We start from the raw sequence: 27,921 nt of genomic DNA, 5'->3' as shown, positions 1-27,921 counted from the left end.
GGATCCCCTCAGGAGAAAAAGGCAAGCATTGGACCCCACAACTAGAACACGTGAGGCAGGTACAAGGGAGATGCCCAGACAGAGGAGGGGAGTTAACACACCAGGCCTGCTGAGTGCGTCACTGTCGCTCCAGCCTGCTCAAACTCGTAAAGCCTATGTTGGACAGAAATGTGGGGATGAGCCGAGACGGCTGGTATACTATGGAGAAAACAGGAATCCTCGTGTAGGAGAAAGGCAGCGGAGTCCCTGGACATCAGCTGTGCAGCGGTTGGACAGAAGGAAGTGCATTCCTGGAGGGATCACACCAGGTTGGGGGAGAGGGAGAAAGAAACAGAACTGACTGATTACTTGAAGGGACGATTCTTGTGGATGACTATTAAGTAGTTTGGGAAGAATTAGAAACAGCTGCAAAGGAATCAAAGCCGTGTGTGTGCGCGCACGAGTGTGGTATTTACGCTTAGGAAATCACAAAAGTAAAATAGGAATGCCTCATTTAGAAACACGGAGCTGCAAGAAGAAACTGGAGGAAGAAGAAACTACTGGATTCTTTCATAAGCCATTTACAACTCTAGCATATTCCTTTAAAACTTAAAATGGATTTTTACAAAGATCCACAGGCTTCTCATTAAGCTTCCAACCTTCTCACCTACAGGCATTTTTCTTTCACAGTATTTACCTACCAACACGTGAGGGTGACCGATATTGGCAGCTAGGACCCCAGGTGGGAGAGACGTGAAAGAACTGAAGAGTACTTTGAAATAGTTTTATTGGCTCATAAGACCTTTGCATATAAAAAAAATACCCAAAACACTATGCAGTATTAAATCACAATTACATCTTTTTTACCAATTCAAACTACCCTGAATATACATCTTTTAAAGAAAAAAAAATCCTACAGAACTGAATTCTGAAATGACATTATGACTTAAATACTATGACAAAATAGATAATTCCTTATAACATTAATTCATTGCACAAAGCTGCCAGATATTTTCATAAGCATAACCGTTGCACAGAGTGCAAATGAACACAATTTCAATGTTACACATTTAGCTGAAGTACGTGTGCCTCCACCTAAGGAACTCTGACATTTCTGGCACAAAATGTTGGTCTCGTTTAACTTCCACGGGCAACTGACTCCACAACTCTGTTACTCTCGCTCTCCTTAAAAAACAGACACATCCCACTGCTATCAGAGCCTACGAAAGTCAGCACCGCCTTTGCTTAAAGAAGTCGACTCCTCTCAATTCCTCCGGCAGGTATTCCTGATCCACAGGCTCACTGTACATGGGATTGTACTTGTAGCCCTTGCCGTAGCCCAAATCCTTCATCAGCCTGGTGGGCGCGTTCCTCAGGTGCAGTGGGACAGGGGGCAGGGGCCCCTGGTGGTTTCGCAGGCATGCTTTGACGTTGTTGTAGGCGCTGTACACCTCAATGGACTTCGGGGCTCTGGCAAAATAGACTACACACTGGGCCAGAAGCACCTAGGACAAAAAGAAAACATTACTGAAGGTGCCAGAAAGTTTCTGTCCTATAGACTATTTTATGACATCCCTACTTAATTCGGAAACGATTCTCACTATGCTTTTATTATCCTCCTTTTCTACCTACAGCCAAAATAACCAGTTATGATGGAGAGAAGGAATTCCTATAGGAGGTAAGAGGATGAAAAAGATTTCTTTCTTTTTTTTTTTGTTAAAGAGAAGAATTTTTATTAAATGATTTTTTTTCTTAAAACCCCAACATATAAAACATAAATATGAAGCTGCTGGTTATGAGTGAACTTAGAGAAACTTCCTGTTCAGCACTTTCAATACTTCTGCCCCAGGAAAGGGCTGAGCACTTTCTTTGAAACCACAACTACAGAAAAGTTTCAAAACATGACCTTGTTTATATGTAAGGTCTCCCCTCTAGAGTGTAAGCTTCTAAAAAGGGAGTTGAAAAGCCAAGCAGCTTCTTTGGTGGGCCTGTACATCAAAGGTGATGGCAGGACATATGTTCAAATCCACAAAGGGATATGGCACAAGAGAAAGGAAGTGATTTGCGAAGAACTGGGCTGATTACTTTACCTCACATTCGGGCATGCCTATAAAATGACAGCCTTGGTAGGCAGCAACTGCTTGTGTTAATGCAGAAGGGTCTGCCAGACCTGTCACACACACGGAAAGACAAAGGAAAGTTTAAGTCATAATGCACACTCCCACCCAGACCTGTCTATGAGCTGATGCGACCAGAGATCACCACTGCCTGTAGATGTTACTGACCAGAAAAATCCCATTTATCAGAACAGATTCTCCTCTGATCTCATTAATTTATTTGAGAAATATTTACTGAGTGGTGTCAAGAATGGTTTCTTCATGGATAAAAACTACATCTAGTAGGAAAAATATGAGAGTGTGAATGACAAACATGAGGGGCTAAGGCCATACAGACAGTCACAAGGACAGACACATTAAAAACAAAACATTTACTATATCAAAGAAATGTTTTCCTAATGTTTTTCATTATATAGTGTCCAGAATCTTCCCTTTTTATTTCAGGAGCTGTCCAATGAAACCTGAACATGACTGCAAAGCATTTAAAACATTTCTTCTATTTCAATACCCATGTTAGGAAAAGCACTACTGAAGAGGAAACAGATAATGATGACTTCTTCAGAAAATAACCACTCAAAAGCACATACACGATGCCAAGAAATAAACCAGTCAGTTCCTATTTATCTTCTCTTCTCCTTACCTGTCCACATGGTCCCATGAAATTCCTAGGCTCCAAAGTGGTCAGCATTTCTGAATGCCCCCTTCCCCGGCTCCCATACATAAAAAGCCACACTCTGGTGAACACCAGGGTCTGGTCCTTCCCAGAACACTCACCTATGTCCTCACTGGCAAACCTCACCAGCCTCCTTGCCACATAGAGCGGGTCCTCTCCTCCTTCAAGCATGCGCGCGAGCCAGTAGAGGGAGGCACTCTGGTCTGAGCCCCGCATGGACTTATGAAGCGCAGAGATGCAGTTGTAATGCTCTTCTCCTAGGTAACACAAAAAGCACGTGCTCGATTATGGGCAGAAGAGGAAATCCACAGAGCCCATAGGAGGGTCATCTAAGCCATAGGTTTGTTCCACTTGGTTGATTTTAAGGAAGCCTGAATAAGGGACTTAGGAAAGCCTGGGGAAAGTGAAGTCTGACTGCTATCCTCAAGCTGCTCAGCAGCAGGAGGCAATGGCACCAGTGCAGGATGCTGGAGACCAGAGGAGCTCCCTCTGGGGTCTGTGGGCTTGTCTCATAACCCGGTCAGCCTCAGCGCAGGAGGCTGCTGGAGTACCTGTGCTGCCCGTGCGGAACACGAGCAGAGGCCTGCGTTGGGGACAAGGAGAGCAGCACATGGAGAGCTGGTTCTCCTGGACCTCCGCGGATTGCCACAATGAGAGGTGGAGGGAACTAATCTGATATTGTTTCCATGTGCCCCCACTGTCACTTTGAGGAACTGTCCCCGGGCCTGGTTGGAGACATGAGGGTGGAGAGCCAATGACAAGGACAGCTGTTGCAGATGGCCCCTCTGTTCCTCAGAGGGGTTTTTAAGTCCTTTCCAGCTGTCTTTCTGGTATCTAAAGGCTGTGGTCGCTTAAATCTGGTACAGGGACATTCATGTGGCAGGATCTCAGAAGGGCTGAAACATGGACTAAGAGCTCTCACCTTGAAAGCACTATAGCCCCCCACTCACCACTTGGGTTTCCCCCCACTTTTCACCCAGGATTCACATGTAAACAAATCAGTGAAATATGCTTTAAAAAAAAAACATAATTAAGAAGAGAATTTTCAGGATTTTCTGACCATCAACTCTTCCCTAAGTGTGAGGAGAGAATAGTCACTTCATAAAAAAGGCAGGGGAATTCTTATTTGCATTAGTCCTTCCAGGGAAGCGCCAAGGTGGACAGAGAATCCATGACCTACTCTGCACAGCATTGGGGCCCCAGGGGCAAGTCCCCCCCAGCTGACCATGCTGGTAGGACCGTCTTTGGACTTCCTCTGAAGACAGCATGAGACAAGACGCTGGCTTGTCAGGGAGGAAAGACCCAGGAGGCTGACTGTAGGGGCCCAAACACCTCCCATTCAGGCAGAGGGCGGATCAGTGGTTTTTAGTCCAGCCAGCAGATTCCTGTGGACAAATGGACTTGCCATCTATCTCTGGGCTTCCTAGCTAAGTCACATTGTCTAGGAGACTGGGTGGGAAAGGGTTCTGGGTGAAAACCACAAGGTCCTGGCCCCAGTCACAGGCCTGGCCACCTTGCAGATACGTGGGAGATGAAAGAAGCTGCTTCGCACCACTTTCTGTGAAACGTAAATGAGGTGGCAATCAATCTCCCTGACAAACTTGCTCACTGACTCATACCTTTACTGCAGGTCAAAGATGAGAGGCTAATTAACAGGGAAGAGCATGGGCTCTAAAGCGAGGTAGCCTGGATGTGAGCACCCAACTTATTAGCTACGTGACTAAGAACATGTTACTGATCCTCTCTTTGCCTCGGGCAGTTCATTTGTAAAGTGGGGATTAAAGACTAGCTGGCTTTTAGGGTTCTGAGTCTTAAATAATGTATGCCTGGTATGGAGTAAGCACTACAGAAACATGGAAGTGTTAGATGTTACTCTACGCTAGCTTCCATTTTTGCTTTGATCATATAAAATTTTTTAACTTAAAATTTTAACATTATTTATATAGAACCCTGACCTCAATGCAAGGCAGAGAAACTGTGTTCATTTAGAAATTTCTTCACTCTGATACCTAAATATGTGAGCTAGTTAATGGATCCTAGAAGTGGGTAACTATATACTAGAAGACATGAAATAATTAAAATCTTGGGGCTGGGGATTTTTGTCTCACCAGAGTTATAAAAAGGCCCAGGAGTATAAGCTAGCAGGTTTCCAGGGCAATGCTTCTATCATCCCTATTTATGGAACACAGCTTGGAAAAGAACAATTCTCTAGGATCTGAACTGTATTTATGAGTATCTATAGATTCACGGTTGTGCTGCTACACTCCAGTGGGGTAGCGGCAGGGCGGGCCACAGTCACAGTAAGCATAGGACTTGTAGAATGTGTGGGTTCTCAAGGCCTGACACCAGGCAGCCTCCACTGTCCCCAGCTCTTCCACAGGTAGTGCAGAGCTATAGAGAAAGTGATTCCCACGGCGCATGGCTCCCTTGGATGGAATGTGAGCCTCGAGAAGTAGAAATCCTAGGACTAGACATGTCTGATATCCACTGTGTGCATATGGGTGTCTGTGAGTGTACTCACGTAAGTGTGTGTGACTGTGTGTGATGAACATGCTCTAGCGGGAAACTGGTGATGTCAGGCCGGGGCTGGCACGGAGGCAGCACCGCCAGTGGGGAAGGACGTAGTCCTAGGAACTAGTCTTATACCTGTGATTGAGAATGAGCTTTATCACTTGCTTTGTGAACTAAGGCAAGCTTTTTATCTATAAAATGGAGATACTATTAATAACTACCTCCTAAGGTTATTTTAAGACTTAAAAAAAAGGAACAACATATATAAAATGCTCCAATATTCAATGTTAACTAATGTTATGATAAATGGTACCCTTTTGATTTTTAAATGACAGTCTGATAAAACGTGAAAGAACAGTTCCAGTTCATCTAGTCAAAATGAAGAGTCTCCTTTAGGCCACGTATAAGGGAGAACAATACCTGTTGCTGGAACCCCCCAAAACGATGGAGAACCCAGCATGTGGGAATATTTTTACCTCTTAAAATTTTAAATTTTGTTCATATCCCCCATTCTTGTATTTGGCCAAAAGAAAGCAAAGCTCTGTTGTCTAGAACACTTTACTTTTCAGACTTTCCCAGCATCCCATGACATTCAGGAGCACAGACAGCTGGCCACCGGAGATCTTTGGGTTGTGCTAGGAGAAGTCTTGCTGAGAAGCATGTTCACATCAGAGAGGAGACAGGACTGTTTGTTAAATGCCTCTAATAAGTCCCTAACTAATGTGTCCATAGTACTTATTAGTATTCCCATGCACCCAGCTCCCAATCAGTTGAGGCACACTAAGGCTGAAGAGCTTCTGCCACTTGTCCAAAGTCAGTGTTCTGCTCATCAGGAGGTAATGTCCAGAACCCAAAGTCATTCTTAAGCTCCTCCACCCCACTGCTCTAACCAGTAAGACATATTCTCCATCATCAAAAAGCATTTCAGAATATTGTAGACAAGGTGCTATGTGATATCTGGAATGTTTAATGATCAGCTTCCATTTCTTGCATTACTTTTAGAGGTATGGGATTCCAGTTACTGCAGATTCTCTATCCAGAATCACAAATACTCAAGTCCCAGAGTCCAGCCTAATCTACCATATGCTAATCTTCACCACCCATCCCTTATATAAAAAGATACAACTGTGCTGTGCTTATGACATTTAATATTGCTGGATCACGGATCTAGTAAGAGTCTATTTTAAATGTTACCTGTAAACGCAGTTCTACAAAAGTACCGGTGTATGCAGAAAAATTGTTTAAAAAAGCTACCACAACCAAAAACATCACATCCAGGTCCACATAAACTTCATTTTTAGTTGGGACTCTAGAAATTATGGACTTTACTTCTCATTAAACTAATAGAACTAAGTCACTTATTGCAAAAGTCTTGTTATTATTGCCATTATAAATGATCACAAAAATTACTGTCAACTGTGAACGTAGGGGCTTTCAAAATGTTTTTATCTTAAAAGGCACTACAGAGAGTAATGGAAAAAATACCTACCTACCTTACAAAGCAGGTCTGAAGCCTGCAATTTTAACACGAAAACTCCTCTCAGTTATCAGGATAGCTTCTGCTCTGTGCCTCTCACAAGAAAGATCAATCAGGAAGCTAGGTCTTTGAACAGGCTCTGAGTTGGAGGTTTAATTCAATTACCAATATGGAGATCCAACTGAGAATGAGGTTCATGTTCTGAACTCAGCTGAAGCCAGAAGTCTAGGATGGGAATGTGTAGATACAACTTATTTCATTAAAGTTCCCCTCTTTTCACTTTCTGTTACTTACCTGCTCGGTCATATAAAATATGAGATCGCTGGAGACCTTCCTTCACATCATTTTCAGTGATCAGAACTCTACTGGGAGAATAGGTTTGCCCACTTTTCTTACAGAACATCTTCCTAGAGCTTAACCTGGCCAGCACTGCCAGCTGTAGTCCATTCAATCCAGCTCGAGCATCCCCATCACTAAGATAAGCCAGGGTGTCTACTGCTTTATCCTCTATGAACACGGATGGCCTGTAACACAAACAGGGTTAGTTACCTCCACTTTCATATCTGACACTTGTTGTTCTGTAGCACCTTTACAGAGCGGCTCTCAGCAAGGTCACTAAAAAGCTACTGTAGGTTCAATGCTTCTACCTTTTCTCCCTAACTCATGTTGTCAATATGGTGAAGCATTATCAAGACTGGGAGTCATAAGATTATTTTGAGAGTCCTGAGATTATTCTGCTGTATAAGCACACACCCATAAGCATGCATGAAGGAGGCATGGAAAGATACATGGCTTCTCTGGTTCTATCCTACTAGAGTGAAAACTATAGAAATACTTGGGCTTCATTATAGTATACAGAAAACATACGTCAAACACAGTGCACATCCTGACGAGAGAGGTACGCTCAGACCACTTCCCAAACAGGAAAGGGCCAGGATTGCATCATGCAGTTAATGTCCCTCATTTTACAAACAACCTGGGTCCCCAGTTACTCTAGACACACGGGGCCGAGGAGCAAGCCTCTGGGATTTTGGCCTGAGGCATGTTCCCAAGAAGGTATTAATCACATAAAGGCTGCACAGAGTAGTGGAGACGTCACTAGTCTGGGTATCCATTAGAAGACTCTGACAAAACTTGGCTGTAAGACCTGAGATAAGTCACCCACCATCACATTTCCAAATGTGGACCTATTAGGATTGTTCTCAAGTCTAATTCAGCAAACTTTTCTATTTCTAGTCTAGTTAGATAAAATATCTCACACATATAGTTACTTAGAGGTGTCTTACTATTCTTGTCTAGCTGCTAGCTGCACATTCGCAAAGCAAAATATAATTCTTCAGAGTTAAGCTCACCATGTCACTGCCAACCTTCAGCTGAAAATGTCTCTATTAATTAATAAGCTGACTGGGACCGTCCTCATCAGCTACCTAGAAAACAAAGCACAGGCACCAATGGTGTTGGGCCAAGGCAGGGCGGTGAGGGTCCAGTCCATGAAGGGGATCCCAGCCTGTCTCTGCGTAATTCCATACCATACACCCACCCGCTACTCGGCTTTAGTGAGTAACTTGAACTCACACCAATTTGCTTTTCATTCACTAACAGATTTGTTTCTAACATCTTGCTTTTTTTAAAAAAGATCTTATTTGTTTGAGATAGAGAAAGAGCAAGCACAAGAAGGCAGGTGGGGGTGTCAGAGGGAAACAGAGAAACAGACTCCCAGCTGAGCATTAGCCGGACATGGGGCTTGATCCCAGCACCCTGAGATCTTGACCTGAGCTGAAGGCAGAGGCTTAATTGACTGAACCACCCAGGTGCCTCTTGTTTCTAACATCTTAAAGACTGCCTCATCCCGCCCCTTATTTACCAAATCAAGACTTCCAGTTTCTCATCTATCACTACACAAAAGGCACCTGTTTTCTCATAGCCGATAATGAATGGTTCTCTTATCACACTCCTCCTGACAGCTGCCTCCCCCCGAAAACTATGGTTACAGTTTAGAAGCCCATCCTCCTCCCTTCTTGACCAGATAGATACTCAAAACACACACCAAACCGACATCACTGGCACTATGTAAAGCTGATGAAGCATTTTGCAAACAGATATTGTTTAGCAGATTCTAGATGATTTGGAAGAAAATGACAGATAACACCTACTCAAGAAAATGTATTAGGAGGGACTAACGTCAGAGGGGGTGCGGTAGCAACCGAAGTGCCTGAAAGGGAAGGGCACTCCAGGGGCTTGGTTACCGTATGTTATCGGAGTTGTGTGCATGCGTGTGCACACATGTATGTGTATGGGGAGGGTGGAAGTGGGTAGAGATGGTGCCTGAACACCTCATTTCAGCTCCAGAACTAATAAAAGCAAAGCCTTCCATCTCCCTGGAAAGCTTCCTAGCAACAAAGACCCTATGGGATCATTTGCAGGAAGAAAAAAGGAGTAAAGTAGGAGACCTAATCAATCCTAACTGACTAAGCCATCACAGGAGTGGGGCCATTTGTTGATCAAATTTGTCATCTCTCCATCCCCACTAAATGTGGAGATCTCAAGAATAGGAATTATGTTTTATTCCTTTTTTATACCCCTAGTGCCTGGGAGAGAATAGGCATTTGATATCTGTACAATGAATGGACTAAATTCAATTCTCCCCACAATCTCAGTGAAATGTTTATTTTTTAATAATTATAACATATGGGAAAACATTAAAAAAACAAAAAGACATCATTTTCTGTGCCACCTAAAGATAACAATAGCTACTGGGTCATTTGTTAAATTTCCTTTATGATCCAGCCAACCATGGAACCATCAACCTTACATCTAATTTTTAAAACAAAATTCGGATCTTACTATATATAGTTGCATCCTTAACAATTAAATAATATTCAGAACTCTCTGAATATTACTTTTCTAAACAAAGTGTGTATTATATAAAAATTGGAAAATAGACACATAGGGGCAAAAATCACCTACTGCTGTACTTCCTTAATGTCAGTACTTTGGCATATATCCCCTTTCTATGAACTTGTCCACTGTAAGTATTTAGCAGCATGAAGTGCTTTTGGGACAGAAAAAAGGCAAGTGTCCTTATACACCCGAGCATTGACTCTATGCCCTCATTTCCATTGGTCCTCATAAAAAGTCAGTGAGTAGGCTTTAATATCTGAGAGAAGCCTACTAGCAGACCATGCCATAGACTTATAAACAGCACAAAGTTTATAAATTTAAGTAAATATAAATTTAAATAAGCCTTTAAGTGGGTATTTTATGGGTCAGAAAATAGAATCTTTCCTTCAGTTTTTAAACTCTTAACCAAGGTATGAATTATTCTATTGTTGTCCTTTTTATCAGGTTTGGAGTCACAGGGAGTGGGACAGCTGCCACAATAAAACCAGAGCTGAGAGCTTTCACCCAAGTTCCCAATGTTCCATACTTCCTCCCCCTTGATATGATCCACACTCCAAATTTTAACCCTGTCCAGAATTGAGTATTTTTAAACACAGATGAATCTGTCAGCAACTCTGTTCAAGTAATAAAAGGTGACTGCTGATGGCCCTCACAATTGTCACACAAGCAACTTACCAAATGAAATTTTGCTATTAAGAACACTGTACAGAATGTTCAAAAGGTTATCTATTCTCCAATATATCCTGAACCCAAATTTACACTACCTCGGTTCTGAAAAGTAATAAAATGTGTTAAAATATCTTGAGATCTTAGAAGAGGGAGCACATGAATGTTCACGCCGACAGGAATAAAATAAGGAATATTATATTGGTATTTGCAAAACCCCTTAGGAAACAGTAACTATTGCACAAATAATCTTGGAAGAGCGCTCCTAGTCCAGAGACATTATTTTGAAATTTAAGCATAAACTATAGAAAATAAAAAATAGATAAAATAAGTGCATTTGAAAAGATCATACTCCCAGTTACTGGATGAAGAAATCAAAGACTTAGCCTTGTTTCTCCAACTGAACAGAAATGCTCTGGTCTTAACAGGAATATGGGAAGCATGCTGTAAGAACAGCTTCTTCCTTTCCTTTTTATTTCCAAGGGCCTGAATCCTTCTGCATACTGTTTTTGTGGTGGAGGATACTGGGATTTGGAGAATTCTTTTTATATGGTGAGCTGTTTAAGTTGGAAGAGGAGTGAAAATAAGTGAAAATGTACTTGTTATTTTATAGCAGAATAAAAAAATATGTATGGCTCAAATTCTCTCTCCATAAATTACAAAACTATACTCTATGAATCTCTTTCACTAAAGAAAAGGAACACTCCATGGTCAGGGTAACAACTGCTTAACAGTGGTCCTCAACCAAGGATATGTATCAGATTACAGAGAATTATCCTAAAATATAGATGTGTATATCTAATCACAGATTTACTGATACTAAAACCTCCAGGGACAGACTCTGGGTACCTGCAGATCTGACCCTTCCACAATGTGGGGTTAGGGGTAATGACCCCCAACACAGTCAAAAATTCACATAAAATTTCTGACTCCCCTAAAACGTGACGATCAATAGCCTACTATTGACAGAACCTTACCAATAACAAGTCAATTAACACATATTTTGTATGTTACCCCTACTACATGCTATAATCTTAATAAGCTAAAGAAAAGTTATCAAGAAAATAAGAGAATATCCATTTACAGTATTGTTCTGTAAGAAATCTGTGTATAAGTGGACCCAGCCAGTTCCAACCCACGTTGTTCATGGGTCAACTATATTTTCAAAACGTATTCCTGGTAAAATGTGATGTGCAAATGTGGTTAAAAGGTAATACTGCTATAGATGGGAATCTTTTGTTCCTAATCCTTTACAAATTAAAAGTATCGTTCTTAATGAAGAAACACAGAGAAAGAGTCCAATGTTAATCTTTCCCAGTAGCATTTTAACCTGGTTCTAAGTGAAAGCGAGTAACTTGCTTAACTTGGTACCTAGATCCCTTCTCAACTGAGAATAGGCACATCTCCCTTACCTTGCTTTGTTTTATTGCAATTCACAGACATTATTATTATTATTATTATTTTTTACAAATTGAAGGTCTGTGGCAAGCCTGCAGTACGCAAATCTATCAGGGCCATTTTTCCAATAGCATTTGCTCATTTTGTGTCTCCAGGCCATTGTTTTGGTAATTATTTTTTTAAAAAATATTTTATTTATTTATTTGACAGAGAGAGATACAGAGAGAAAGGGAACACAAGCAAGGAGAGTAAGAGAGGGAGAAGCAGGCTTCCTGCTCTGCAGGAAGGTGCAGAGGCTCGATCCCAGGAACCTGTGATCATGACCTGAGCCGAAGGCAGAACCTTAACTGACTGAGCCACCCAGGCGCCCTGTTTTGGTAATTCTTGAAACACTTTGAACTTTTCATTATTTGTTATGATGAACTATGATCAGTGATCCTTGATGTTACTATTCTAATTGTTTTGGGGCACCACAAACCACAAAACAGAGAACTCTTATTGACTGACAAATATTTGTGTTCTGATTGCTTTACCAACCAACTATTCCCATCTCTCTCCCCACCCCCGCCTCAGGTTCCTCTATTCCCTGAGATACAACCATATTGAAATCAGGCCAATTAATAACCCTACAGTGGTCTCTCAACATTCAAATGAAAAGGAGAGTTGCATGTCTGGCATTTTAAAAACTGGAAATGATTAAGCTTGGTGAGGAAGGCACAGTGAAAGTCAAGACAGGTGAAAAACCTCTTGCACCAAACAGCCAAGTTAAGAATGCAATGGAAACTCTCTTCAATTCTGTGAAGGCTGAGAGAAGTGAGGAGGCTGAAAAAGGAAAATCTGAAGCTAGCAGAGGTTGGTTCCTGAGGTTTAAGGCATGAAGCCATCGCCATGACATCAGGGCACAAGATGAAGCAGCCAGTGCTGATGGAGAAGCTGCAGCAAACCATCCAGAACATCTAGCTAGGGTCCCTGACGAAGGAGGCGGCACTGAACAGTGTATTTTCAATGTAAACAAAACCATTTTCTATTAGAAGAGGGTATCATCTAGGACTTTTGTTGGTAGAGAGAAGCCAAAGCCTGCCTTTAAAACCAGGGTGATTTGACTCGCCTGGTAGGGGCCAATGCAGCGGAAGTTGAAGGCAATGCTCCTTTATTCTTTTGAAAATCCCAGGGCCCTTAAGAATTACGCTAAATCTACTCTGCCTGTGCTTCATACATGGAAGAACAAAGCCTAGATGACCACATGTCTGTTGACAATTTGGTTTACTGAGTATTTTAATCCCACTGTGGGGACTTACTGCTCAGAAAAAAAAGATTCTTTTCAAAATATTCCTGCTTGTTGACAATGCACCTGGTCTTCCTAAAGTTATGATGGAGATGTATAAAGAGATTAATGCCTGCCAACACAACATCCATTCTGTGACTAATGGATCAAGGAGTCATTTCAACATTTCAGGTCTTATTATTTCAGAAATAAATCTTATAAGGCTAGATGCCATTAAGAACATCTGTGATTCATGGGAAGAGATGAAAATATCAACATGAACAGGACACTGGGAGAAGCTGATTCCAGTCCTTGTGGATGACTTTGAGTGGTTCAGGACTTCACTGGGGGAACTGCAGATGTGGTGGCAATAACAAGAGAACTAGACTTAAAAGTGGGGTTTAAAGATGTGACTAAATTGCTGCAGCCTTGAGATAAAACTTGAATGCTGAGGAGTTCCTTCTTTTGAGTGAGCAAAGAAAGTGGTTTCCTGAGATGGCACCTACCGGTGAAGAGACCATGAAGACTGTTGAGATGACAACAGAGGATACAGATATGACATAACTTAGTTGATCAAGCAGTGGCAGGGGGTAAGAGGATGGACTCTAGTTTTGGAAGAAGTTCTACTATAGGTAAAATGCTATCAGACAGCATCACAAGCTACAGAGAAATTGTGAAAAGAACAACTGATTGTGGCAAACTTCACTGTTGTTTATTTTAACAAGGTTGCCACAGCAACTCAACCTTTAGCAACCACCGCCCTGATCAGTCAGCAGCCATCAATATCAAGGCAAGACCATCCAAAAGATCAAGACTTGCAGACGTTCAAATGATGTTAGCATTTTTTAACAGTAAAGTTATTTTTATTTTTTATTATTTTTTAAAGATTTTATTTATTTATTTGACAGAGAGAAATCACAAGTAGATGGAGAGGCAGGCAGAGAGAGAGAGAGGGAAGCAGGCTCCCTGCTGAGCAGAGAGCCCGATGTGGGCCTCGATCCCAGGACCCTGAGATCATGACCTGAGCCGAAGGCAGCGGCTTAACCCACTGAGCCACCCAGGTGCCCAGTAAAGTTATTTTTAAATTAAGGTATGCACGTTGATTTTTTAGACATAATGCTGTTGCATATTTAACACACTACAGTGTAAACCTAATTTTTATATTCACTGGGAAACCAAAAACTCATATGACTCACTTTATTGCAATGGTGGAAAACCAAACCCAAATTATGTCTGAGGTATGCCTATGGCTAGAAACGTGCCTCAGAATCCAGCCCTCCTACAGTCAAGCTGGGTGGGCTTGAACATACTGTTATACCTTTTTGTGCCTCAGATTTCCTCATCTAATACAAGTAGGTAGGGATACCTATATCGAAGAGAATCATCCTAATTAGCCTCTTCAGCAGCATACTCTCTAGAACTGCAAATCTTCAAGGCTAACCAGACTAAAAATAATACAAACCAAAACAAAACTATTTTCCCCAAAAAGAGAGAACATCAGCTTCACAGATGATGCCCTGTTTGTGTTTAATCCCATGGCAGCACACATCTTTTCCAATTACACCATACCTTATACCTGGTAGAGAATGGTAGGGTGAACATTGGCCTCCAAAGATGTACCTAAATCCTAGTCCCGGAACCTGTGAATTTAGCCACATTAAGGATTTCAAGATGAGATCACCCTGGATTTAGTGTTAACCTTAATCCTAAATGTTCTCATAGGAGACAGTAAGAGAAAACAGAGGCACAGAGACAGCCATGTGAAGACGGAGGCAGACACTGGAGTGATCCTGCCACAAACCAAGGAATGCCAGAAGCCACCAGAAGCTCCAGCTGCAAATAGAGGGTTCCCTTAAAACCTTTTGCAAGCCAAAATAGCATAACATGAAAAGGCAGTTAACATTAATTAATTTACAATGGAGTTTTTTTGTTTGTTTCTTTTTTTTAAGTGTTCCCAGATCTAAAAAGTGACCTCTCTCAGGCTTTTCTGAGATCTTAGGAGACATCTTGCTAACAGGTGCACAAAATAAATTAAGATAAAAAGCATATGCTCACAGACATGGTCCAAAGCTATGGTGGCCTGATTTGAGAGGCTGAATGTAGTTCACGGGGAAGGAGCTGGGTGGTGGCACTCTACTTGCTAGGTGGTACTGCCTCTTTAAAGGACTCACTGAAAAACAAGTGCAGAATGCTGTTTTTGCTTTTTGCCTTTTCCTCCCCTTTGGTAAGAGGGAAAATCCTCTTCTGATTTCTTTCATGACCTACTAATGTAGGTCTGTTGTGAATGTGAAGTGGTATAATGTGGATTTCAAAAAGTAGGGATACCCATAATTTGTGACGGCAGTAACAGGAAACATACAAGATCAATGAGATTGATCGGTGTTTCCGGTTGACATTATTTTCATTATTTTTTTCATCATTTCTATAACATATGCTTATATACCTCTTTTTCTTTACACCAAACCATTTTTAAGGAGAATTATTAAAATCCACTCTTAACTAAATCCACAACTCATTCTGATCAATACTTTCTATTCTGTGGTCCACTACCTTTCTCTCATTTAGTGTTAGAAAAAGATTATTTATGAAAGGCAGGTAATAATATTAATAATATTAAGTAATAAAACCTAGCCCAACAAACCTACAGCCAGCTTGTGCGGGCTCTCTTCTGGTAATTACAGAAAAGCCCCAGTCTCAGAGTCAAGCCATAGCACCCTCAATTCAGAAGGACAGAGCCATTATAACTTCGAAGCAACTGTCGGAACTGCCTCATTAGACAGTGACAGGGCAATCATGGCTCCTCACTTTATTCTCCTCATACCCACAAATAAATGCACTGTTATCTAGCCCACAAACAATAGATTCTTTAGGGGGTTTCTGAACACGCATATGTCTTATCTGGAATCTATAATCCTTCAAAGCAGCAAGTTCTCAGAATGACAACACTAGTTCACTTTCTCATCACCAGCAGCACAAGTTCATTGGATGACAGACCATGGATTTTTCCCCCGCTTGGTCTACAAAATTAACCCAAGGCACAGAAAACACGCTTCACTGTTTGTACCATGTGACCATGGTACTTAGTAAAATACAATAAAACTGCCGATTACCCAAACAGACCAAAAGAACTATGGTATGGATAATTCAACATAAATCACCAGCTTACCTCTATCTTTCTCTTCACAATAAAATCACAATTGAGTACAGAGTATTACACTTTGCAAATGTCTCACTAAAGCTGTGAAGTGGAAAATAGGGGAGTGGGGATGGGGAAGATGCTCTTCTTTGACTCTTCTTCCTTCCTGTTTCCTGCAAGGCAAATATGATGGCTAGAGCTCCAGTAGCCACCTTGGGGCATGAGGTAGAAGCCATGCACTGAAGGTGGTAGAGCAGAAAGATAAGGGTCTGGGTCCCTGATGATACCATGAGGCTGACTAGCAGCTGCAGGGCTAGTTTTATACTTGTCTATCTTCGGACTCTTTAACATGAAAAGGAAAGTTCTATCTTGTTTATGGCAGTTAATTTGATTTTTTTCCCAATATATGCAGCCAAACTGAATCCTAAGTTTGGCTCAAAAGCGTTGAATACTCCTGGCTTGCTGAAGCTCTTCTCTGCGGAGCATCCTTCTGGTTTTCCTACCTTTCTAAACTTTTGTCTTTCTCCTACACAACAAATGCTGACAGGTCTCCAACTTACTACCCTTACTTCCTGGCTCCATTCAGTTCTCCTACTCAAACAAATGGACTGTATGTTCTCTGAAGTGCTGGTGGCTTCCAAATCTCAGACTCAAACAACTCTGCTGCTCTCCTGAGTTCTTTATCTAACTGCCTAGAAAACCTCTTCATATGAATCATCCAGAGGCCCTACAAGCTGAATAAGTCCCGAACTGAACTCCACACCTCCTCTGCTCCTCTTCCTCATACCATTCTTGCCAGAAGTGTAATTATTTGCCTAGTTACCTGGTATGAGAGTCATCTTAGACAATCCTTTTTCCTCCCTCCTCACACCCAGGCCTATCAACCTGACTTTCCAACTTCTCTGAGCAGCTCTGGCTTTTGTTCAAGTCACTTGCATTTGTCACTTATCTTCGGCACCACTGTAACAGCTTCCTAACTGATCTTCCTGATCTCTGGTGAGGGGCAGGGAAGCCCCTCCAACCTACCATCTCTCCAATGCTATTCTCAATCTTCCTAAAATGTAGAGCTGATATGTCACTCTCTTGCTTAAAATCTTTCTATGGTTTCCCATAGCTCTCCACATCACTTACCTTACCTTAGCACACAGGTCTTTCATAATCTGGCTCTGCCTTCCTCCCTGGCTTCACTGCCCACCACTTCCTCATGCCCACTCTTCCACTCAGCTATAATGAGTGGATCATACTATTTATTACCACCTTGACTTTCAGGTGCTATATTCCCTTGCCAAATGAACTTTCCATTTCATCTAGTTAAATTCTGCTTATTCTTCAAAATTCAACTCAGCATCCCCTCATGTATCAGGTGAGATATCTGATTTCACATATTCTAGATGCCTCTCCTCTATCCCCTATTATTCTTTGGTCATAATTCAATCGTAGCACGTCCCTGGAAGCCCACTTACTCACCTTATCTCCTTATCATATACTAAGCTCTCTAAACGGACAGGAATGCACTTTTCAACATTCAGCCAATGCCTGTTATATGTGGGGCCTTCAATTAATGCTCAAGAAATAAATACGGAAAGAAAAATTTAAAAAGAACACTTCTATCTCACTCTCACAAGAATCTGTCATGTACAAACATATACTAGATGAGAATTCACAATTCAAGAAAAACCAACAATGGTCTAGCAATCAGCTCTACTAGTTTCCAGACCAGTACTTGCTCAGCTACTCTCATGCACAGTGGTAGTCTAGATTTCTCCGTAAACTAGGGCACCAAAACACAAGACTACAAATGCACTCAGGGCTTCCCAGAGAAGTAATTATTTGGGGTTTAAAGTCGTTCCTTCCAGCTAGATTAGTGTTACCAAACCCAATTTATGTTCACAAGAATGTATATACATTTGAAGCCAGTCAATAGATGTGGAAGTACAATTTTACCTAAAATTGAAAGAAAACAACACCTGTTTTTAATTCTCCACTGGAGTGATCAGGTGCTTCAGTTAGGAAATCACTTATAATATAAGAGTTCTTTCTGCGGCCTATGGCATCTCCCAACTTAACTTTCTTTTCAGAATTGCTAACAAGTAAATCAATTAACTAAGCTTAATAATCTTTGATTTCATTGTTTGCTGAGGCAGTAGTATTAAATAAAAAGGTTCTTGACATCCAGGCTGTGAGGCAATCATCCCTTATGCTGGATGATCCAAAAATTAAAAATTAAACGATTTCTCTCAAATTGAAAGTTAGAATTTATTCATTCACAAACCATTTACTAAGCATGTATATACTAGGCACTATGCTGGAAATATGAACAAGGAGGACAAGTTCTTATGCTCTTAGCCCTCCCAGGAAGGGGAAGGATGGGAATTAGAAAGGAAACAAGTGAATAAAAATAAGCTAAGAATAATAATAAGTGAATAAAAATAATTAGGATCAACTCCAAATGAGTGATGGTGGAAAAAGCAAACAATCTATTGTACATGGCAGGTTTTCTTTGACTGAAATATAGTTTTAGCAGATTAAGAATCATTGGCTCACTTTTGTATCAGGCTCGTAGTCTTAGTAATAGAGAAATCTTAATTCTTTCACTTATCCTCTCAAATTTTAATATGCATGCAAATGATTCGGAGATCTGGTTAAAATGCGGAAATCCTTTTTAAAATGAGCTCCACGATTCTTCCACTGTCTTTCTCATTTCACCTAATTTTGGCATGGTAGTGATTGGAGAGAAAAAACCTGAGGATATCTGAATAACAACTCCATGAAATCATGACCTGAATGAAATCAATAAAACTACCCTAATTAATAAAAATGCAGAATACGTAGTAGATATATTATGATAACTAGTACACAGAAATAAAAATACACAGTAATATACTAGGATAGTTGTTCCTCTCTCTTTCCATTTTTATCACTTGGTTATATGAGCTTTGTAGTGAAAATGTTGTTTACAGGACAGTTATACTAAATGTGAGGGCTGGCTGTATGTAGCCCCTTTTGACCCCGACAAGTGCCCAGCACACAAAGGGTTCTAAGTATGAATATACTTAACTGATACCAGCAGGTTCTGTGTTTCTTTTAAGCCACGATTTTGATGGCTATGCCATCACAACTCTACCCTAAACTGATGGGACTCCATTGCACCTGGGAGTACTTGGCCATGTTTCAAGGCTTTCATGAGCCACAGCATAATTCCTCCAACATGAGACAGGGGCAAATGGGAGAGGCCAGACACACAGGGAGAGAATTTTGAAACCTAAACCCTGAACCTAAAACTATGTCTTGTACTTTAATCCTCACAGAAGAGTGGCTCCAGAACTTGGCCTCGGGGCAGGCACCAGCAGCTGTGGGGTCCACAGCATGAAGAAGCAGGCATTAGTCTCTCATCACACCAGATTATGTTCCACTGCGTTACTTCAGTTGACATATGAATAAACAATATCTGAAGAATATATTCGAATATAAAGAAAACCTCTAACCCAAGTAAACTAACTGATTACATATAACTTCATATATATACTCTGGTATTAATGAACTTACACAGTATTCATGATACAGAAACAGAATGCCAAAAGGAATGAGAGAGCTTTTAATATGTCATTTTCAGGTAAAGTTTCTTTACTTTTACAGAATTGAGCTTCACTTTTAAAATGTGCAAAATAATTTTAAAAGATTTAAAAATTGTTATGGTAACATTCACATTAATTTATAGTTAATATTTCTAAAAGAGGAGTAAACTTCAGGAAAAAAAAATTGGGAATCTGAATATAAATCTCGAGAAAGATTTGTAGGTCAAGCCTATTTGATGAAAGAAAATAATCAGTAAGGCTTCCCATAGTCTTCCAAGTCTTATTAAAAAAAAAAAAATCCCTAAGCACAAATGAAAATACCCAAGGACTGAAAAAACACGCAAAACAATGTTAAAGCTTGAAAAATTAGATGCACCCCTTACAGGGCTATAAAATCCATCTTAAAAGAAAGGAAACATTTGCAGAGATACACTTGGTACAATTGAGCACTTTCTTCCACTCCTATTTTCGTTACTAGATCAACATTTCTTCTCTGTCCCTGCCCTCTCCTTACTGCCGTCCAGCCCTTTCTGGCTCTCTGCCAGGGGATTCTCTGAGAGGTGTGTGCCCCCGGGATACTGCCCACAGTCAACTTACTCTGAAGTGCTGTTACTGCTGTGGCTCAGAGGGTCAGTGGGACGGCTGGAGTCTAGGACGTGGATTCCCAGTGAGTTGATCGCTCGCATTAAAATAGTCACCATTGCCTCTACAGGAAGCTTCTCAAGAACAATAACCCGACAGCGGCTTAGGAGAGCAGCATTGACCTGGAAGGAAGGGTTCTCCGTGGTAGCCCCAATCAGAGTGATCGTCCCACATTCCACGTGAGGAAGGAAAGTGTCCTAATCATGGGAGGAAAACAGAAGAAATTGATTCCAGCCAACAACCTGCAGAATCCTATGTAAGTTGGCCATTCCTTCCTTTTCCTAGTTTTGAGTTCAGGAACAACAGCTTTATATTCATTTGATGTGGATGCACTGTTGGGTGAGTGCAACTCACGCTTTTTAAGCCAAAAACACACCTTTTGCAATGTGAATGTCTGAACCTGGCCCCTTGCTGGTACACTAAACCTCAAAGTACAATTCTAATGTAGTTTCAAGATAAATGATTTTTTTACTTAGAAAATTATCTTCTATCCTAAGGCTTCTATCCCAACGGGCAGGTGGCTATTCGAGTTTGAGAAAACACAACAACATTAGTATTTGTAAAATTTTCCTCTGGAGTACTCGGTCATAACAGCCATTCTTCCTAACAAACTTGGTAAATATGCATTGGTGAATATGTAACCACTGGACATTGTCTTATAGGGAAGAAATGCTCAGATGAGTTAATAGTCTAATGAAACTGAAAGCGATAACATCCTGTCAGAACTCTGAAGAGTCTATTTAAAAAGAGATTCAGATTAAAAAAAAAATAAAAAAATAAGAGATTCAGATCAGGAACAACCGCTTAGTAAGGTTTTATAAAATATTTCTGTCTCTGATTAAAAAGCTTTAACAAAATATATCAGAGAAAAAAGTACTGCAAGAAAAAAGTTAATGTTTATTTACAAAAATACAACAGTGGCTTGACTTTTTTTATACAAATAAACTGTAATTTTACTTTTATCTCAGAAAGCCATTAAATAAGTAGTAGTGATTAGATCTTATAACATTCACCCGGCTGAAACTCTGAGGTCACAGAAAACGCTCTTTAATTTTAAAAATAAAAAAGTAACACTATACAGGAAAGAACTTTAAAAATATTAAAATAAGGATCTTAAAATCAAGTTAAATTTCTTAAGGACTCTTAATATTGAGATCCAAAAATCTGTAAAAATGAGGAACTTGGTAAGCTGTTTTTCTGATACAGTATAACTCAGGACCATATTAATAATTTCATTTATCAGACAGAAAGCATTTTCTTGTCACCAAAAAACACTAAGAAAAAGTGGGGAAAAAGGCTCAAAGGAGATGGGCTGACAATCTATACCTCTTTATGCACAGAAATATACTAGGATAGTTGTTCCTCTCTCTTTCCATTTTTATCACTTGGTTATATGAGCTTTGTAGTGAAAATGTTGTTTACAGATATATATATTATATATATATATATAATCTGTTATAACAACAGATAATAACAGTAATTCTTATATTTGCAATAGTGCTTTATGTTTTTCAAAGTAATCTCACATACTTTATATTCACTGTAATGTTCACAATGACCAAGAGGTAGAAGGAAGTTAATATACCTGCTGAGATTTATTGAACCGATGAATCTCATCAATAAAAAGGATGGTTTTCCTTTTGAAAAAGCTCTTTTCATTTTGAGCTTGTTTTATGACATCTCGCACATCATTTGTCTTGGCATTTGTTGCAGACAATGTCACAAATCTTATGCTATGTTTCTTGCTGTTGTTGGCTATGATGTGAGCCAGAGTGGTCTAGAAAATATGACACAGAGTTTGGAAAGCTGATCAGACACAGAGAGAAAAGCACCCATGGGCACTAACACAAGCAGCATCAGCACTATTTACCAAGCAACTTGAACTCTAAAGAATGCTCAGCAGCACAGATGCAATCTGAAATACCAGAGCACATTTTTAAAAATTAAAAAAAAAAAAAGACAGTTAAAAATAAAACAGGAAAGTAGCTAAACCTTAGGCTAATCCTGACCTTTTCTCCTTTATATCTAACCCTGTTTGATTCCTTTTTTGGGGACTCTAAGATCTTTGGAATCCCCATAAAGAGCGGCTGTCTTGATTTAGCAGAGCCCGAGTGACAGCTGTGACCTCTTCCAGCCAAGAAAGCACTGCTATTGAAGGACTAGTTGTAGAAATGGAGTGCAGAACCACAGAATCACTCAATTCTACAACTGGAGGCTCACCAGTGCAGCTTGGAAAAGGAGTGAGCCTTTGAACTGAAAGACCAATGACAACTACCTAGCATTAACGATGACTGCATACTGCCACCTCTGAATGTCTGCTCTGGAAGTAGACTAAACAATAGCACTTTGACCATGTTAGTAGTTATGAGAAGACAATGGTGAGATCCAAGGAAACCACAGTTTAGTGCCTGGTACGTACCAGGTGTTCCATAAAATTGCATATACTGTTATTAATATCATTATTATTGTTCACAGAAAAGTATAATAATAAGAATGAAAATAAAGAAAAAGTGTTTAATGAGAGGGACAAATTCGATACTGAATGAATGGGAAGGTACATTTTATTTTCTAAAATTTGTAGTGTATCATTAAATTACTGTGGCTGCTGTTTCATCAAATCCCAGCCTATGGGCTTCCACACCACATATGCCTAGGCTTGTGACCACCAACCACGATGCTGAGCAGCCCATCACATCTTCTGCATGGCGTCTTTTATTAGTTCACCCCACTCATTTTCCTCTGGAGGTTTTTCTTGCCATCTAGTCTGCCAACAGCTGATTAGCCATTCTCATGACCTTATGTAAAGATTTCACAAACAATTATTAATAATGCTCTTGCTCAATCTCCTAAATAGGGTAGCAACTAAATCTCCCTCTGGGTAAATTATTTGGGATAGAAGTGAACAATAAGGCACAAAATGAGCCAGATGCATTCCAGGAACTGTAGCAAAGGAAGGTGTGATTAAGTTGGAGACGAAGTCAGAAAGAAAAACTGGGAAAAAAATCATTAAAGCCCTTGCATACTAACTAAGGAGTGTGAATCACAAAGCTAAGAGGGTTCCTTTACATTCTGATACTGAATTTTGCCTTTCACTCACTGCTGCTCATCCTCCTCTCTCTTCCTGTGGATAGGAAAAAAAAAAATCATATATTTAAACACCTCTTAGTCTTCTGTTTTGCTTAACTCTGCCTCTGTTTCTCAAGTGTTCTCCAATGACACCTTTTCTAGACCCCAATATCTGAACCACCTTCCTCTGGACATAAGCCAATTTCTAACAAGGTACATACAAGTGGGCATCAAAATGCATTGATGTTTCTTCTCTAAAGCAGAAAGCATGGTGAGGACAGTTATGGAAATGCTAGATAAAACGACTTGGAAAGGGAAAAGAGTTTTCATATTAGACTTGGTAAATAAGTACATTCTCAAGGATACATAAACACCAATCTGTTAAAAATAAACCAACAGCTAGAGGGCGGGAAGAGAAACACAATCGAAACAGAAAAATTTTTGATCCCCCCCCCCAAAGCTAAACCCATATACCTACAAATCGAATATACAAATGTTCCTTTGCAATTTGCAGCATGTCATTTGCTTGAGAATTGGGTTATTAATGGGAGGGTCGAGGCACACCTGGAACACTGAGATAGCTCAAATCTAAGAGTCCAAATATTTTTGCAAACCTATGAATTCGGACATCTTCATTTGGCAATGACCGGAAAACGCGTCTTACAAATCTGGCGCGGTGTGGCTTTTTCACACCCATCACTAACTCCACCTGTGGACCAGGCGCGGCCCCGGCTCAGATAGTATCTGAGGCCCTGCCCTCAGGCCTCAACATCCAGGGTGGACGCGCGGGTTCTTCGGCGACCGCCTCTGACCGTTAGATCCACGCCCGACCCGTAGAGATCGACACTCGGAACCCTCCTGCCAAGGCGGCACTCACCTTGCCGCAGCCCGGCGGTCCCCACAGGATGAGGGAGGGGATTTCGTTCGTCTCCAGGAGGGACCGGAGCAGCGTCTCCTGCCCCACGGCTCTGCTCTGCCCGATGTAGTCCTGCAGCGTGTCGGGACGCATCTTGTCGGCCAGCGGCTTGCCCTCCAGCATCTGCCGAATCTCCTCCGCCGCCAGCGCCCGGGCGTGCGGGCGGCCCCCACCGCTGGCCCCGAAGGCGGCGGCGTCGGCGGCGTCCGCATCCCAGTGGCCCGGGTCGTCCTCGCCGTCCGCATCGGCGTCCCCGTCGCCATCGCCCACCGCCTCTTCCTCCTCTTGCGCCTCCGCCTCGTCCCAGCTCCGCGGAGACGCGCTGCCCGCCGCCGCGGCCGCGGCCGCCGGCCTCTTTCCCGAGCCCTTCCTCCCGGGACTGCTGGAGCGGGCCACTGGGAAGTCGGGGATGAGGCGGGCGCCGCTGGGCGTGGGCGGCGCGTCGTAGCTCTCCCGGCTCTCGGTCTCGCCGCCGTCGTCGCCCTCCTCGCCCTCGCCCTCGCTGCTCTCCGCCGCCGTCGGGGTGGCCGGCTGCTTCAGCGCCGAGCTCTCGGAGAGCCGCCGCCTCTTGGCGCTGGGCGGCGAGAGCCCCTTGGCCCGCTCGCCGGCGCGGTGCGGCCCGGCCGAGGGCTCCGCGTGCCCCGCGGGGTTGAGCAGCAGACAGCGGTCCAGGTGCGAGTTGATGTGCGCGGCGGGCATCATCTGCTGGCACACGGGGCACTGCACCTGGTGCAGCTGCGACAGGAAGGGGTCGTCTTCCGGCCCGCTCACCTCCATGGTGGCCGCCGCCCTCGCCGGCGCCCGGCGCGGCCGCAGCAGCCCCTGCGCACGCCGAGGGCTCGAGATGCCCGCCGCTAGGCCCCGCGCCGCGCGACCCTCGCTCGGGGAGGCAGCAGGACGCGCGCGGGCCGGGGGAGGGCGCCGCTCATGCCTCACGTCCGGAGCTTCCCGCGTCGGCCCGCCCTCGGCCGGCCGCCGGCGGCGCCTCGCGCTGCGCGTCGGGAAGAGTAGTCCGCAGCCGTTTACCTCAGCCGCCGCTGGCAACGCCTCGCGTGTCGCGTCGGGAAGTGTAGTCCGCGGCGGTTCAACTTAGCCACCGCTGGCATCGCGCCCCTTAGCCTTTCGGGAAATGTAGTGCACACTACCCAGCCCTGGCCGCGGCGCGTCCACTTCCGGCCGGCCCCGAGAGCCACCTTTGTGAGAGGCCGGGAGGCCGGCGGGTTGCGCGTGCGCAGGAGCCGCGGAGGTGAAAACGGCGCACCTCCCGCGCCCTTGCAGGCTGGTGACATCTAGGAGGAGTCCGAGACGACGTGCAGAGATTGCACCTGGGAAAGTGGCTTTTCACACCCAGGGAACTCAGCGGGCGTGTGGGGAAGAGAGGAGGCCCATGGCAGGTTGTTTCTAATTAAAGGAAAATGGGGAAACCCTCAAACCCTGCAGAAGAAAACTGGACAAAGGACCTGAACAAAAGAAAACAATGCAAGCAACTGCATGTCTGAAAAAACTGTTTACATCAGAAAACGCAAATAAAGAGAAAATACCCCCACCTCATCCCGTCTTAGCTTTTTGACCTTTTCACCCAAGGGCTTTTTACTTAACACACTTAGATGCTTGTCTCAGTCTGCTGTTTAATAGTTCAAAAGCAGACTTAATTCTAAATGAGGGTAATCCAAGTCGGGTGTATTTATCCCCATAGCAATAAAATATTAGGGAATCAGTCAAACTTAAGAGTTATAGGCAGTAACAGATAATGCTCGCCATAAATGAAAAAACAAATGAGATTTAAAAGTGTGGTATTATACGTCTTCGAATGATAGGATTACTATTGTCTGCAATTTTATTTTCTACTTTTCTGTAAACCTCTCCTTCAAAAATGTAAGGATGCATTATTATTACTATTTCTATTTTTTTTTTTTTTTTGGTAATTTGGAAGAAAATTGAGGGAGAGTGAAGAATGAAAAAACAATGAATTTTAGGAAAGAACGAATTTTTCTAAAAGTTGACAAGAATGATATTTTTATTTAATCTGTACAAGAACATCTCCATGAAACTTATCCCAAAGCAAATGCTGAGGATTTTGTAAGTCTCTTTATTAAGATGATTTTACAAAAGGGGAAAGACGGGTTCCTGAGTGGCTCAGTGGGTTAAGCCGCTGCCTTCGACTCAGGTCATGATCTCAGGGTCCTGGGATTGAGTCCCGCATGGGGCTCTCTGCTCAGCAGGGAGCCTGCTTCCTTCTCTCTCTCTCTCTCTGCCTGCCTCTCAGTGTACTTGTAATTTCTCTCTGTCAAATAAATAAATAAAATCTTTAAAAACAAAAAACAAAAAAACAAAAAATACAAAAGGGGAAAGACTCACAAGGAAGTAGAGTTAGATAAACAATAGTAATCAAAAGCTCAGGTAAAGGAAGCATTGTTTCAGTTGATAACTGGACGTGAAGTGTGTGGCCCAGCCTCCTGGAAGTTGTGAAAAGATGTGAGATGTAGTTTTTTTTCATGATTTTCTGACTAGATATGTCAGGCTCAAAAAGAAAATTAATAGAAAAAATATGTAAAAATGAGATAAAAATCTTTATTCTTTGGTCATCATAATCTGAAATTGTGCAAAAATGAAGGAGCATGACTTTCTATAGCCTTTTACCTATCCCCCAGAGCAACCATCGCAGAACATCACAGAAGCAAGTACTTAGAGAAGAGGTTTGTTAGGGAGAGAAAAAGTCTTTTACCCCTACCCATCTTAAGTTTATTGGTCCCCGTCAATCAAATTTGCAAAAGACAGACTAAAAGAGAAAACAAGTTTAAAAATAAAAAAAAAGAAAGAAAAACATTAACACGTAAAGCACTCATACACATGGAAGTGCTTAGTGATGAGCGTGGGCTTACTACATCTTAACAGAAGAATGATATATCTGTAGAGGAGTGATAAGACAAAGGAAAAAGCCTGAGTTTCAAGAGTGACAAATTGTGGAAAGGTAAATATATGGGAAACAAATGGAAGATAAGGGCCAGTTAAGTTCGTGATTCCTCTGGTACCAACTGGGGGCTGATAAGGGTCTAGAGCTGTCTCTGGGAACTAACTTCTTTTTAAAAAAGATTTTATTTTATTTTATTTATTTATTTAGTGAGCGCAAGCAGGGGAGGGGGAGAAGGGGAGAGAGAGGAAGAATCTCAAGCAGACTCCATGATGAATGTGGAGCCTGATGTGGGATTTGATCTCACTACCCTGAGATCATGACCTGAACTGAAATCAAGAATCAGATGCTTGACCTGAGTTGAAATCAGAGAGAGTCAGAGGCTTAACAGACTGAGCCACCCAGGCTTCCCCTGGGTAATTAACTTCTGTCCTTTCTGGTAGTGAGGGGAGGAGGGACGTCTTTACAAATTTATGTTTTCCTTTTAGGCAAATTGGGGAGAGCAGAGAGCTTTTATTATATCTGCTGCTTCTTAATTGTCTTCAGCTCAAAATACAGTTAGTTGACCCTCAAACAACTGTGGTGTTAGGAGCAGTGATCTCTTCCCAACACTCAGTTGAAAACCCGTATATAACATTTGACTCTCCCCAAAATTAACTACTAATAGCCTGCTGTTGATGGGAAGCTTT

At 42.0% G+C, this 27,921-nt stretch overlaps 1 protein-coding gene across 1 annotated transcript; it reads right to left on the bottom strand.

The window, feature by feature from the left end:
* Positions 1-749: 749 nt before the first annotated feature.
* WRNIP1 (WRN helicase interacting protein 1) lies at positions 750-25,369 on the bottom strand. The gene is made up of 7 exons (XM_059399335.1): positions 24,283-25,369; positions 21,925-22,116; positions 20,295-20,536; positions 7,052-7,281; positions 2,871-3,026; positions 2,070-2,149; positions 750-1,484 (listed from the first exon to the last, which is right to left on the bottom strand). Exons 1-7 carry the CDS (start codon positions 25,096-25,098, stop codon positions 1,209-1,211), a joined length of 1,992 nt encoding a protein of 663 aa, XP_059255318.1. The 5' UTR covers positions 25,099-25,369; the 3' UTR covers positions 750-1,208.
* Between the last annotated feature and the right edge of the window lie 2,552 nt (positions 25,370-27,921).

The sequence above is a fragment of the Mustela nigripes genome, chromosome 5 (assembly GCF_022355385.1).
Source record: "Mustela nigripes isolate SB6536 chromosome 5, MUSNIG.SB6536, whole genome shotgun sequence".
Classification (NCBI taxonomy): Eukaryota; Metazoa; Chordata; class Mammalia; order Carnivora; family Mustelidae; genus Mustela; species Mustela nigripes.
The sequence above is the reverse complement of the archived record's forward strand: the minus strand, read 5'-3'. Positions and strand labels throughout refer to the sequence as shown.